This window comes from Aythya ferina (genome assembly GCF_964211825.1).
Source record: "Aythya ferina genome assembly, chromosome: 5".
Taxonomy (NCBI): Eukaryota; Metazoa; Chordata; class Aves; order Anseriformes; family Anatidae; genus Aythya; species Aythya ferina.
In genome coordinates, this window is record NC_140301.1 from 55,001,353 (window position 1) to 55,014,149 (window position 12,797).

The 12,797-nt window shown below is 47.7% G+C and overlaps 1 protein-coding gene and 1 long non-coding RNA gene across 3 annotated transcripts; both read right to left on the reverse strand.

Annotated features, from left to right (window-relative positions):
- Positions 1 to 877: 877 nt before the first annotated feature.
- On the reverse strand, positions 878 to 8,598 carry CKB (creatine kinase B). 2 transcript variants are annotated; one of them, XM_084521813.1, is made up of 8 exons: positions 8,505 to 8,598; positions 7,561 to 7,773; positions 6,287 to 6,441; positions 5,420 to 5,552; positions 4,373 to 4,544; positions 2,769 to 2,892; positions 1,827 to 2,016; positions 878 to 1,241 (listed from the first exon to the last, which is right to left on the reverse strand). In XM_084521813.1, the coding sequence occupies exons 2-8, from the start codon at positions 7,751 to 7,753 to the stop codon at positions 1,063 to 1,065; spliced, it is 1,146 nt and encodes a 381-aa protein (XP_084377939.1). In that variant the 5' UTR covers positions 7,754 to 7,773; positions 8,505 to 8,598; the 3' UTR covers positions 878 to 1,062. The 2 variants fall into 2 exon arrangements, with proteins under 2 accessions (XP_084377939.1, XP_084377940.1); XM_084521814.1 differs by lacking the exon at positions 7,561 to 7,773 and adding an exon at positions 6,921 to 7,108 and having other exon boundaries at positions 8,505 to 8,576.
- Positions 8,599 to 9,389: 791 nt separating this feature from the next.
- Positions 9,390 to 12,711, reverse strand: LOC311438177. Its single transcript, XR_014693966.1, has 3 exons — positions 12,019 to 12,711; positions 10,332 to 10,393; positions 9,390 to 9,636 (listed from the first exon to the last, which is right to left on the reverse strand). It is a non-coding gene; the product is annotated as an uncharacterized lncRNA (long non-coding RNA).
- Between the last annotated feature and the right edge of the window lie 86 nt (positions 12,712 to 12,797).

Sequence of the window (12,797 nt, forward strand, 5' to 3'; positions counted from 1 at the left end):
GGAAAAAGAAAAAAAAAAAGTTGTTCTTGTGGATTAATAAGGTGGGTATTCCACACAGCAAGCACACCTAGACTGATCGCAGTCCCCCTGGAGAACAGACCTACTTGATACAACACTACAGTTTGACACCACAGAGAAGAGCCTGAGCTTGCAAGCCAGACCAGGACTGGAAAAAAAAATATCCATTTGGTATATTTTAGTTGACTGTGCTGTTCTGCTGGCTCAGACCAACAAGAAATAGCTGAAGAAAGCAGTGCTTTTGCTGTTTTCCTGTAACTAGCTTGCAATCCCCATCTCTTCCTTGGTTAAACCCAAAGAGCTCAGATAGAAGCATCATTTTGGTCTGAGCTTCACCTCACTTTCAGCCCCAGAAGAGCAATTAGCATTTACACCAAGCTTCTGCACATCTCCAGAGATTAAAGGACGTGATCTTTTTGCAAACTAGTTGAGTGGAGGTATTATTACAGGCTGAGGTCTGACCTCAGAGCATTGCCCCGCAGCCCCAGGAGGACCTGTCTCTGAACAGCAGCCCTTTGTACCCAGCTCCATTTCCCCTCCCTTCCAGGAGTCAGTCTGGCTTGCCCTAGTCAGGCTAATAACAGTCTACGCTTGCCATGAGCAGATGCACAAGCTGAAGCCTCCGAGGTAGGGCAGGTTTGGAATGACTCATGTTTAGCACTAGTTCTCAGGTTTACAGCAACTGCAATCATGTTAAAGGCTCGCTTTTGACACTGCTGCAAGCACACTCAAGCAGATTGGCTGCAGCAGTGCAGCCAGGAAGGTGTGCAAGCACATAAAAACAGCCAGCTTAGCATAATTAAGAAAATCAAGCCCCTTAAGTCTCAGAAGACATTCAGTTAACACATCTAACACAGCATCAGGCCAAAACAACAGTTTATTTCATTTTCAACAACATCTCAGCCATCAAAAAATAAACTCTAACACAGATGGATGGAAGACTTCTCTACAGTGTAACTAAGTGGGCTCTGACCCCAGGGGTTTGAATTGGAGTGACATTTTATTATTCATCCAATAAGTTAGGAAGCATGAGAATAAAGTGCTTTATTTCTGAGCTGGTATGAGGTCATCAATGGACTGGCCTTTCTCAAGGCGTTTTTCCATCTCAATGAGCAGCTTCACACCATCCACCACCATCTGCACCAGCTCCACCTCAGAGAAGCCAAGGCGATCAGCATTGGAGACATCAAACACTCCTCCGACAGCAGCTGTGTCCACACCACCTGGAGCAAGAGGTTTAATTAGTACATGACCACTGCTTGAGCCAGTAAATCTACCTTTCTTCCCTCACCAGCCCGAGGTGGGAGCACAGCAAGACAATTCTCTACAAGTTGCCACCACCTCCTCCTCCCTGCAGGGAGATAAAGCTACATGTGACTAAACATGAGCCACTTTGAGCACACCATTAGGCGAGCTTTTTAATTCTTTTAATCCATGAGTAATCTAACCTGTGGCCAGAAGTACATGCTGTAGCTATTTCCCAGTCACAAGTTCAGTCAGAATTCCCATCCCTGCTCACAACAGGCCCACCAGGTCCACCTTATCTGGAGCTCAGAATACCACAGGGAAGGATATGCCTAGGAGTGCTCAGAAGGTGAATACGGTAAGGTTTAAGCAAAGTATCTGCATCTCCACCTCTTCAAAACTATGACTTTAAGGCTTGGTTTTAACCACACGCCTTCAAAGGCTCCCTTCTGGACAGTCACTGTCAGCATGAACCAAGACTTGGCTTTAGTTGGAGCCAGGCTCTCGCTGATGCCTGGTCAGAGGCAGCCTGACACAGGCAGCACTGCACCCTCACTTCTCACCTGTGCCTCGTTTCTGCAGCCGAAGCTTCTTGAGGACCTCCCCGAACTTCTCATGTTTCCCAAGGTGTGGCAGCTTGATGTGCACACCAGCACGGAGCCCCGTTCCCAGGTTGGATGGGCAGGTCAGGATGTAGCCCAAATGCGGATTCCACATGAACTCATGGTTTTTGGACTTGAAGAGATTTTCTATCTATAAATAGAGAGAATGAATGTTTAGAGATTGTTCTCTGCCTGAAAGATGTAGGTCATCCATTAGTGCTCATTTACAGCTCCAGTTGCATAGCAACAGCCATAACATTGGAGCAGCTATTTCAGTCAGTCACATAAGCCCCCTCCATTTGGGAAAGAAAGTCACCAACAAGGGGCTTTTAAGGCCTTAGTCCTTCTCACTGCTGGGCACAAGATTAAGCTTAAGCTCCACTACAAAGTCTAAAGTCACTATCTACTGGCAAGCTTGATTTACTGCACGTTGAATTGGCATCTCTGTTAGGATTAAGGAAGGAGCTGGTAAGGCTCAAGTTGATATCAAGACCAGATGCTGAGAAAGGCATTCAGCCTAGAAACTTCAGTCCATTTTTGTCCATCCACATTCAAGCAATTTCTCCTCCCACCCAGGGTCTCTAAAGGCTGTGATTTATAGAACCATGCAGAGATCCTTTAAGCAGTTTAGACACTCTGATAAGGGTATCAGATTAAGATAACTTATTCTACATTTCATAATGTTTTGCCAGTACAGACATTTTAGAGCCCTCACAGCTGAAGACCTCATCAGTGTGCTCCTGGAGACCCCAGTTACAAAGAAGCATCCTGTGGAACAACAGAGAAGGCTCTGGCAACACAGGCTCACTCCTCTACTCCCAGCTTGGAAGAGTATGTGTTGTCAGCTCAAACTAGAGAAATGTTTAACATTTACACCTACAGCTCAGTCAATATTTGCATTACCTGTGTTAGTCCAGTACAGAAGCGAGTAAATACTTCTTTCATGTTGCCACCTTTCTGCATGGAAATAACTCTAAGGTGATCCTCCTCATTGATCCAGACAAGGAAAGTCTTGTTATCATTGTGCCTAGGAGACAAGTGTCCATTTTCAGTATAGATATAACAGCACCAAATTACTCATTGCAGTTGCTTTCAAGAAGCCTCTTTAGTTGCTCCTTCAAAAAAATATTTTGAATCTTTTACTCATCAAGAAGCTAGGAGTTGACCTAGTACTTTTACCCTGCTCTCTTCATGAGGTGGTTGGCAGTGGCCTGTATCTAAACGTGTCAGAATGAGTAGGAACCATAACCCTGGCTAGTGTCATGTATGAAAGCCTAGAATTCAGTTAACCAGCTATTTTGGTCTTGAGTTTACAAATTTAGATTTAGTTTGGTCAGAGTTTGAAGGAGGATGATTAATGCAGACACTGACGCAGCCCAGAACACAGATGTTCATAAGGACACCACATTGACAGTGTGTAACCACGACTTATCAGAATTTTTATCACATTCTGTTAGGCTGCACTTTGTACTTATAGGAGAAGTAAGGAGAATTTCCACTCTTCATGTAGAAGAAGGGCTTTTCAGAGATGCTATAAAAACCTCCAAATGACAATGGCCACTCTACCTTAGCTTGCAGCTGGTCAATACTCATCACACTAATAATTTCCCAGCCTGATTATGATCAAGAATTAACTAGCACCTGATGAAAGTTATTTATGTGCACTGAGACTTTACACTTCAAGCCTGTACATTAGTCATGCTCAGATGACAGCACTATCTAGCACTTGCATCTGCAGGTAGGTGACGCAATCTTAAAGGTGACCTACAGAAACAAAGCATGCTTCCTCTGAGCTGTGTTGAAGCAGCTACAGTAATAAGCTTGGAGTGTTTCAGCTGATAGAAACTAGCCCTTAGCTTACAAGGGAGGAAGTTAATTATGCTGCAGAAGCTCCAGAGGTGCAGAGTTCTATGTAGGTGACCCACATCTAACAAGCAGAATCCTTCTGCTCCACACCTCTGCATCGGTCAACTCATGCCATTGAGTCCCTAGAGGTGGGGAAAAAATATCACTGGTACAGGTAAAGCCAGCCTAGTCTGGCATCAGTGAGTTTCTGCAAGCAGAAGCGATGAGACAGCACAGGAGCAGCTACACATCCAGTACCAGGTTTCAGCTAAACCCATGCTGTGGTTTGTCACCTTAAGTTACTCTACACTCTTAAGATGAGAAACAAATGCAGGGGTACATCAACTCTTAAAAGTGATCTACTTTCCTAGGCTGCTTTGGTTACTGTCTGGTGCTTCACAGACCTGTGCTGGATTGTAGGCTCTGCCTACAGGCTAGCCCAGCTGGCTTGTTCCTACCAGCCCAATGCAGTGCATGCTAACACCTCCAAATTCTGCTTTTAGATGCAACTTCCCCAGAGGACACCACAGAAGATTCTCCTTCGATTCAGCAGTATGAGCTCAGAGCCTGCCATTCTGCCCAGCAGTATTAGCCACAACTAAAATTTCAAGTTTTTTTTGCAGGGACTTCGTGCAACTCCTCCCTTCTGGGCATACACTCACCAGATTCCCCTGGCGTCAGGCCAATCTCGTGCCATCCCAGATGCCAGCAGCAGAGGAGAGACAGGCTTGTCGAACAAGAAGTGATCATCAATCAGCTGCTGCTGCTCCGCATCCGTCATGTTCCGCAGGGCATAGTACTTCCCCTTGAGATCACCTCCCAGACTACCCAGAGCTGAAAAGAGACACTTTTAGGATGAAACCAAAGATGACGAACATTGCCAGCCTTTTAGAGGCTGCATTCAAATTATCTGCTGGTTTTGGTTCCTCCCTTGCTTTCATCTGTGATGTCAATGCCTTTGTGGCACTGCAGAACTTTAGGCTGTATCAGATGATTTGTCTGCACCTTCCAGGCTTAAACAAGTCGCCTTTGTTCTCTTACATGCAGTATGGGATCCCTACAGCTGCTGAACTGTAGAAGTAGAGTGCTTTCTTCCAAGGAGAACCAAGGTCACAAATACAACAAGCAGTATTCCAGTCAAGGACTGTTACTCTGCCCTTGAGAAGTTTTGGAACGGTGACAGCATCAGTCTCCAGGAATGCACCTTGAGAATCTCCTTCCCTCTCACTTAAAGGAGGTGGGAAACAACAAAAAACTGCAGCTAAGAAGTTCCACTGAAGACCAGAGCTCACTCTAGTCAACTGCACCCTTGGAGCAAGACTACGCCCCTAAGCAAGCTGAACCTTAATGAAAGTCAATTAAAAGCAGCCACAAAATACTGTAAATGTGACTCAAGCCCTGAAGTTGCTACATACCTGTTACATTTCAAGCTTGAGCCATGATGAACCAACCTCTTTCCCCACACACATAAAAAAAAAGCTTTCAAGATCAGCAAAGGTCAACTTAACAGAGTCCAACTTCCCTCTGACATGTGCTCTTGCTCTAAGCTACAAACTGTAATGCTGATGCAACTGGAATTCAAACTGCTGTTTTCAGGGAGAGATCCGTGTTCAGGCTAAGCCTTGAGGAAGGCAGCCTGTGCCAGCTGCAAGGAGCAGCTCCAGCCCTGATGTGAGTAGTTCCCCCTGACCACCGGGTTCTCACTTTACCTTCAACAGAGAGCTTTTCAATAGCCCGCCTCTCTCCTCTACTACAGTGAGGGGGAAGACAGAATCCACGGATGCTCCTGCCAGTTCTGACACGAGAGCTGAGCACGTAATTGGGATCCAGGTCATCACCACCCTACAAGATTAGGAAATCGGTGAGCACAGCCTAGTTGCCAAGTTACTTACCCTAAATAATGCAGCTCCTGTGCATTTGGGCGTACACCTTATACTTGAGACTGACTACTTAGCCTCTGAGCAGACAGATTTGGGGAGCATTTTCTTCAGCCTTAGCACAAGTATCTGTGTAACACAACCCTTGTTCTGAGGCTAGGGCTACCAAGTACATGCTAGAAAATCGGGACACCATCAGGCCATCAGTTTTACATTCCAAGACCAGCATCTGGGCTTGCTACCCTTTTAGATCTGCAATCCAGAGGCATCAACATAAAACAAATTCTTGTTTAGGTAGCTGTAACAATGGCTATTCTATAGTATGAGACCACCAGCTGATTTTTAGTATACAGGATCATAACACAGGAAGTGTTAAGGTTTGTAACACCCCTTGATTCCTGGGAATGGGCTGTTTAGCTCAACTACAGCCAAGAGCGGACAAAAATACATGTTCAACATATTTGGCATGGCCTCTGCTGCAGCAGCCCATCAAGCAAGTCTCTGCTGTGTGCCAGCTGCTTGGTTCTACCCAGCTATTGAAACCCCACAGCAGCAAGCTCAGAAGCAAGACTGCACTGGGCACACTGCCTGTCAGTCCACACAGGGTGAAACTGAGAGGACAGGGCCTGAGCAATCAGTTCAGACAACCACCAACAGCTTTACCCAGGCCTCAGACCAGCAATTGATCAAGATGTATACCTGCAGATTAGCAGCATTCAGGTCAGTCTTGTGTTGATCAGTTGGTTTGTAGCCACCATGCCTGTCTTCAATAACTGGATCAAAGAGTTCCTTAAACACTTCATAGGATTCTTCATCGCCAGCTACGCATCCTACTGTCATTATGAAGGGATGGCCTGGAGTGGTAATAAAGTCAGAAGAGCTAAGTTTGGGTGATGTTTGGCTGTACTCCAGAGCAGCACTAACCAGGCAAGTTCTTTAGTGGTAGGTCTAGTCACTTAGAAATGCATTCTCACATAGGAGCAGCTGAGAGACCCTACATTTTACGTTTCATCCAGTTAGTCAAAATGCAGTGCTATGGAAAACCATAGCTGTTGCCATTAAAGCACACTTTTGTCAAGCTTTGGTTGAGGACAATTTTGCACAGCACATCCAATTTTACTAGCTAATTTAGACCAGCAGGTAAAACGATACCTAAACAATCATGCTTTGCTCTAAGCAAGCACGCATCACTCTGTTTGCTCAGCTACAGACAGAACTGCATTTTTGTAGCCTGCTCATAAATACCACCTCCACAAGCCTAGCTTAAGTCACCGTATTCAAAAGCACCAGTTACTTTGGCTGGTTCACACAGAATATTCTCAACGCATTTTACCAGGATTATCAACCCCAGTCTGAATGACATCATCCAGGGTGAAGCCACTGGGCGTGACTCTGTCTCTCAGTTTCTTGTACAAATCCAGGGTTAGCACTTTGGCCATGTGGTTGTTGTGGGTGCTCAGGTCCGGGTACTCCTCATCAGGAGGCAGTCTCTGATTATTTAGTTGGGCCATTTTGATATTGCTAGAGTAAAAATAAATACTGTAATGTTAACACGTAAACGCATCTGCTCCCCCTTTTTTCATAGAAGTGCTACACAACATCACACATCCACTTTGGAATAGGACAAGATCCGAGCAGCCGGGTAAGCCCACACAGCATAAGAGAACTTCCCCCTCCCAAGCTGTGTAAAAATTAGAACAAGCTTTTTTTTTTTTTGGTTCGGATTTAAAGTATTTAGCAGAGCAGTTACATAATTGAAGTGTCTGGGAATTGATGTGTCAGATCTCAGCAAGGAACATGGCTTGATGGAATAAGGCCCCTTTTAACACGGCCGTGCCTTTAGAGCCGTCCTGCGGGGCTTTACGAGCTCTGCCTCTCGGCAGCTCGAGAGCCTTGGGTGCTGTTGTCAAGAAGCACTTCCAGGAGCGAGGGAGAACAGATCGTTATGCGGATCTAACGGGCCCGGCCGTTACCTGGGTTGTCAACCCCAGTCTGGATGACATCATCCAGCGTAAATCCACTGGGAGTCTGTTTGTCCCTCAGCTTCTTGTACAGGTCCAGGGTCAGCACCTTGGCCATGTGATTGTTGTGGGTGCTCAGGTCGGGGAACTCATCGGTAGCAGAGTGCTTCATCTTCAGGAGGTTGTGGCTGTTTGAGAAGGGCATGGCTGACCCTACCGCAGTCACTGGGGGGGAGAGAGAGGGGAAGGCTGTCACTGGGGGCTCGGCGAGCCTCCCCGACACCCAGGGGAGGACGCCAGGCACCCAGCAAGGTCACCTTGGCTGTCATTCCACCCGTGCCTTTCACACCTTTGTTGTCACAACACCTTCCACCAAAACAAGGCGGGATAAAGAGATCGGGAAAAAAAAAAAAGTTTTCCACCTTGCCCTGTCCTTAAACATCCCGGCAAGGGCAGCGCCGGTACCGGCTGCTCGGGGGTGCGAAGGGACGAGCCCGGGGGGGACAGAGCAGCCCTGGGGGGGTCCTAGAATGGCTTGGGGGGGCTGGAGGAGCGCTGGGGGGTCTAGGGAAGCCCTGAAGGGGGCCGGGGGGGGCTCCGGCAGCGCCCGCGGGGCCCCGGTCGGGCGGAGCTGCCTGCCCCGCTGGGGAGCGGAGCGGTGGGAGGCGTTATACAACCGACGGCTCCCTGGGGGGACCTGGCTGGGGCGAAGCTATGTAACTACCCTGCTAAATACCGGGTTAAGCCGGCTTTACAGCGGGGGCGCCGGCCGCGGACCAGCCCGGTAAGCACCTGCGGCGCGCCCCTGCCCTGCATCCCCCATCCCGCTCCCCCCCAACACCCTCCCAGCCGCACCCGTAAAACACAAAAGGAAAAAAAAAAAATACTTTTTCTCTTTTCTTTTTTTTTTTTTTTTTTTAAAGCCTCATGGACGGCTCGGCTGCCCCGGGACTTACCGAGGGCTCCGCAGCCAAAGCAAGGACCTCCGCGCCCAGCTCCGCACCCAACCGCTGCCCTCGCCGAACTGGAGCCCCGGCGCTCCTGCCGCGCCCTTTTTATATAGGGAGCGAGCCACCGCCCCATTGGCCGCTATTTATAGCCCATTCATTCCATTGGGCGAGGCGCGGGGGGGCGGGGCCAACGGCCGGTCGCCGGCCGCTGCCGAGCCGGCCGCCATTTTGCGCGCCTTGGGGGCGGGCGGCGCGCGGGGGTCGGCGCCTGCCTGCGGCCGCTCGGTCCCTCACGGGGCTGCGGGCACGAAGCCACTGACGCCCCCCGTCAGCTATGGGGCGGAAAATGTCCCCAAAACACGGTGCCTCTGCACAGCGAGGCGGGCAGCGAGGCTTTCTGTTGAGGCGTCGTGCCGTGGTTGAGGGTTCAGTGAGGTGTAATTATCCGCCGCCCCACAAATAACGGCTCTGTGGGGCCGGGACCGGCGTGAGGCGCGATGGCGGCGAGTAACGGCCCGGGGGCTCGCCCCACAAAGCCTCCCCGTGGCTGTTGGGGTGCCCGTGGGCCAGCAGGGACCGTCACTGAGCAGCCCCAAGGGGTGGCCACTGGCCTGTCCTCGCCTCCAGCCCTGGGCTGTCTCATTTATATCTGAACTTGGACGTGTGTTTATTGTGTAACATGCAGAAGGTCTCCTCCTTCTGCCATATGCAAAAAGGGAACCCTACCTTTTATTACAGTGCCTGGTTTCTCCCTGAAGACAAGAGCAGAAAGGCTGGGATTTGACCCCTCAGAAACTCACCTTAAATTCATCAATAGTTTGCAGGATTTCTCTCAAAGCTATGACATGGCTGAGAATTTCAGTGTTTACTGAAATAAACAAAGCGATCAACTATCTTGATGTGCTTTTCACCTTCACATAACAGTTTCTTTGAAGTGCAACAGAATCCATGCTTATCTTCCCATCCAGATCATGTGTTTAACCAAATAAATGCAGATCTAAGTCACGGCACTGCTTCGCTTCAGATGAGTTGTGTCAGAAGACAGCAACAGAAACTCTGTTCCCACCTCCATTCTTTCAGCACCACAACCAGTACCCTCATCAAGATGGCCAGAAGTGTGAAGCAGTGCACAGAATTGCTTAGGATTAAAAAATAAATAAATAAATCATTACAAAATAAAGCAGAGACTACCTCAAATAAAAACGTGTTGTGCTTGGCTGCCTTCCACGTTTCCAAGTTACTCCAAGTCTGATACACTGAGATGCTGAGTGTACAGATCTCCGGCAGAAGTCAAAGGCGCAGCATCCATGCAAGTCTGGTCTCTTATCTCCCGGATCAAAGAACAAATCCTCTCTAAGTCTCCTCTGCCTTTTTAACCTCACAAAGTCTTCCCCTAAATTTTACTAGTTTCACACATTGCTCGTACTTCAGAATAGTGTAAGTTGCAAGTAAAAACATTCATATGCAAGTATTAAATGGACGTGAGTGTAAAATCATACCCAGAATCCTCATAATACTTTATATTCCTTGATGATCTTGGTTGCAACTTTTTTTTTCCAAATTCACAGGGAGTTCTGATTAAGGATTTTTTTTCTTTTTTTTTTTTTTAACATAAACCAGTTATCATTTTTAATGTAGAAGAATACAAATAAGACTAAGAACAACTTCTACAATCGTATTTTCAAGTGTTTTTCATCACAAAACCCAAAAAGCATTACCACAAGGAACTGAAGGCTCCTTTTGTCTTATCCCATAATCTATTGCCACATGCAAGAGAAGCGATCACCTGTTCTTTACTATAATTGTTTTATAGATTTGTGGAGTCAAGGTTACTTCCAGAACCCAAATCCAGGGGTTCATTTCTGTTGACTGGATACGCTCTTTCCCTCCCAGGCCTGCAGAACAGGGAATACCAGTCATTTTAGTTATTATAAGCCAGTAGTGTTCTCAATGTGCCATTCATTATAGCACTTCCGACACAAACAGACACCTCTTCTTCACACAACTTTTATCTGAAAAAAGACGTGTAAAGAGAGTCATGGTGGCAACATAATCAAAATATATCCAGTGTACATGTTTAATAAACACTGCACCCCCTATCCCCTTTTTCTCACCATTATTTGTCAAATTTCTAAAATTCACTAAGTCAGAAGTGGCTATTACCTCACTGGGTTTTATTCAATGCTTTGAGATTTGTTGAAAACTGTGTGTAAACTGGATACTACCTTCGTTACAGCATCCCATCCCGGCTTCCCTAGTGACTTAATTATAGATGTTGTGCTGTGTGTCAACAGCCTCTGATCAACTGTTTTATCTAGCTCATCTGCTGAGAGAATACTTTCTTTGGATAAGCCTGTATTGCCTGTTGGACTGTGATAAAGGCATCAAAATGTACTTTCCATGCTGGGATGATATCAGTGCATACTGACTGGTAAACTACGCTGCAGCTTGGCAGTTTGTGATGGAAAGGTAGAGTGATTACTCCAGAGATCTCTGCAGTAAGCTTTAACAATGAAGAATTAAGGGAAGTTAATCATGGGCCACGAAGCTAACTTCCTAAGAGGCTTAATTATAAATGTTATGCAGTGTAGGACTGCAAGAGGAGATGGGTGTTGGCTAGTGAATGTGTCTTCTGAAATTATTCATGTGAACGTAAGATGAACCTGAAGAAATATGGTATAAACATCTTCTTGAATATCTAGAATACTTCCAAATTAGGAAATAGCAAGAGAAAACAGTTTACTACATATAACTGATTTTTTTTCCAATGCCTAGCACAGCTAAATAGCAGGAACTGGCTGGAGCTGCATCTGCTTAACTTCACAAGTGAAAATTTTCTTCCCATTTTAATTTATCATTTAATATGTATCTGCCTAGTAATTATCCACGGTGCATTTTTTTCACACTGGTTGGGCAGCCTGTTGAAAATTACTGATCATTTGCAGTAAACTGAGTGCCTATGAGAACCATGAGTTGTTGAGTGTCCTAATCTTGCATACAGTCAGGCCCACAGTGATCTGAACAGCAGTTCTTCATGGGAAAGAAAGGCCACAACTATATAAACTATGACAAATGCAACCAACGACACACAAAAAAATGACACGAAAAACAAGGTAGGTGCAAATATAAAGGCGCAGCAGAGCCGTGATTGCCAGTCAGGAAAACAGCTGAGTAGGAGTCTGCAGTTTAAGAAACCTCTGAAACTGCATACATTATATTTAGATTAGATGAAGGAGAGTTTCATAACTAAGTAACAAAGAGTACTGCAATTATGATATGGGCAGGTCAATAGCATAACAGAAAACATGTTCTCACTGAAGATGGTGTGCAACATTTCCCTTATCCCGAATGAAATCACACCCATTAAAAAACTCACAGGCGGTCATCCAAACGGCTCTCAGGTCAGCAGCGTACATCGGTGGTGTCATTGATTGTGGATGTGTGACTTTTTCTCCACTCTTGTGCGTTCCCACTTATTGGTGAACCCTCCAGAGTTATCTGATAGAGACGGGAAGGTTACCTGCATGTCCGAGGTGACTCACATGCCCTGTGCTGTGCCCGCACCCCTCCCAAGCCCGGTGGCCTGGGCTTGTTGGGAGCAGCAGCTGGGGCGATGCTGTCCTCCGGCGCCTCTCCTTGCCTCCCGGCTCCATCCCCACGCCGCCGGGGCACCTACGGCTCTCCACATCACTGCAATCCTAAACACAAGACACGAGTAGGAGTTAGTACAGCGCTATTTGGGGTTTCGGTAATGATTCGGCTTCTCACGAGCCCACATTCAGTTGTGGGTTTCGCCGGCAGCCTTCAGAAACCCGCGCTGAGCGGTCGGTTGGTCGTCAACCGCCTGTCCCTGCACCCGCTGCTCCTCGGGGAGCGCCTGGAACTTTCTGGAAGCCGCTTTGCCTGGAAGACCTGCGTGTGTCGACGGCAAAGGCGGTGTCATTCCCTGCGGAAGGGGCTTCACCCCACAAGCTGTAGCCCTGACACTTTGACAGATAATAAAGACGAGCTCCCGATGGGCTCACAGCAAACCACCAGGGTACAAGCCCCATGGAGGCAATCGGTGTGGGGGGAAAGAAGCCAAAATTGGGAAGAACCACCCAAACCCCCACCCACAGGGACCCCACGAGTCACTTTATGGCCAGGTGTAGGGCAGCCCCACAGCGGGCAGGGACCGGCTGGGCGTCCCCAGCCCAGCCCTCGGGGGCTCCCCTCCATGGCGGGGGGCGCAGCGCTGAGGGGAACCGGGGCACGGGGGAGCGAGGCAGGGCTGCAGGCAGGGCTGGCGGGGGCGGAGGC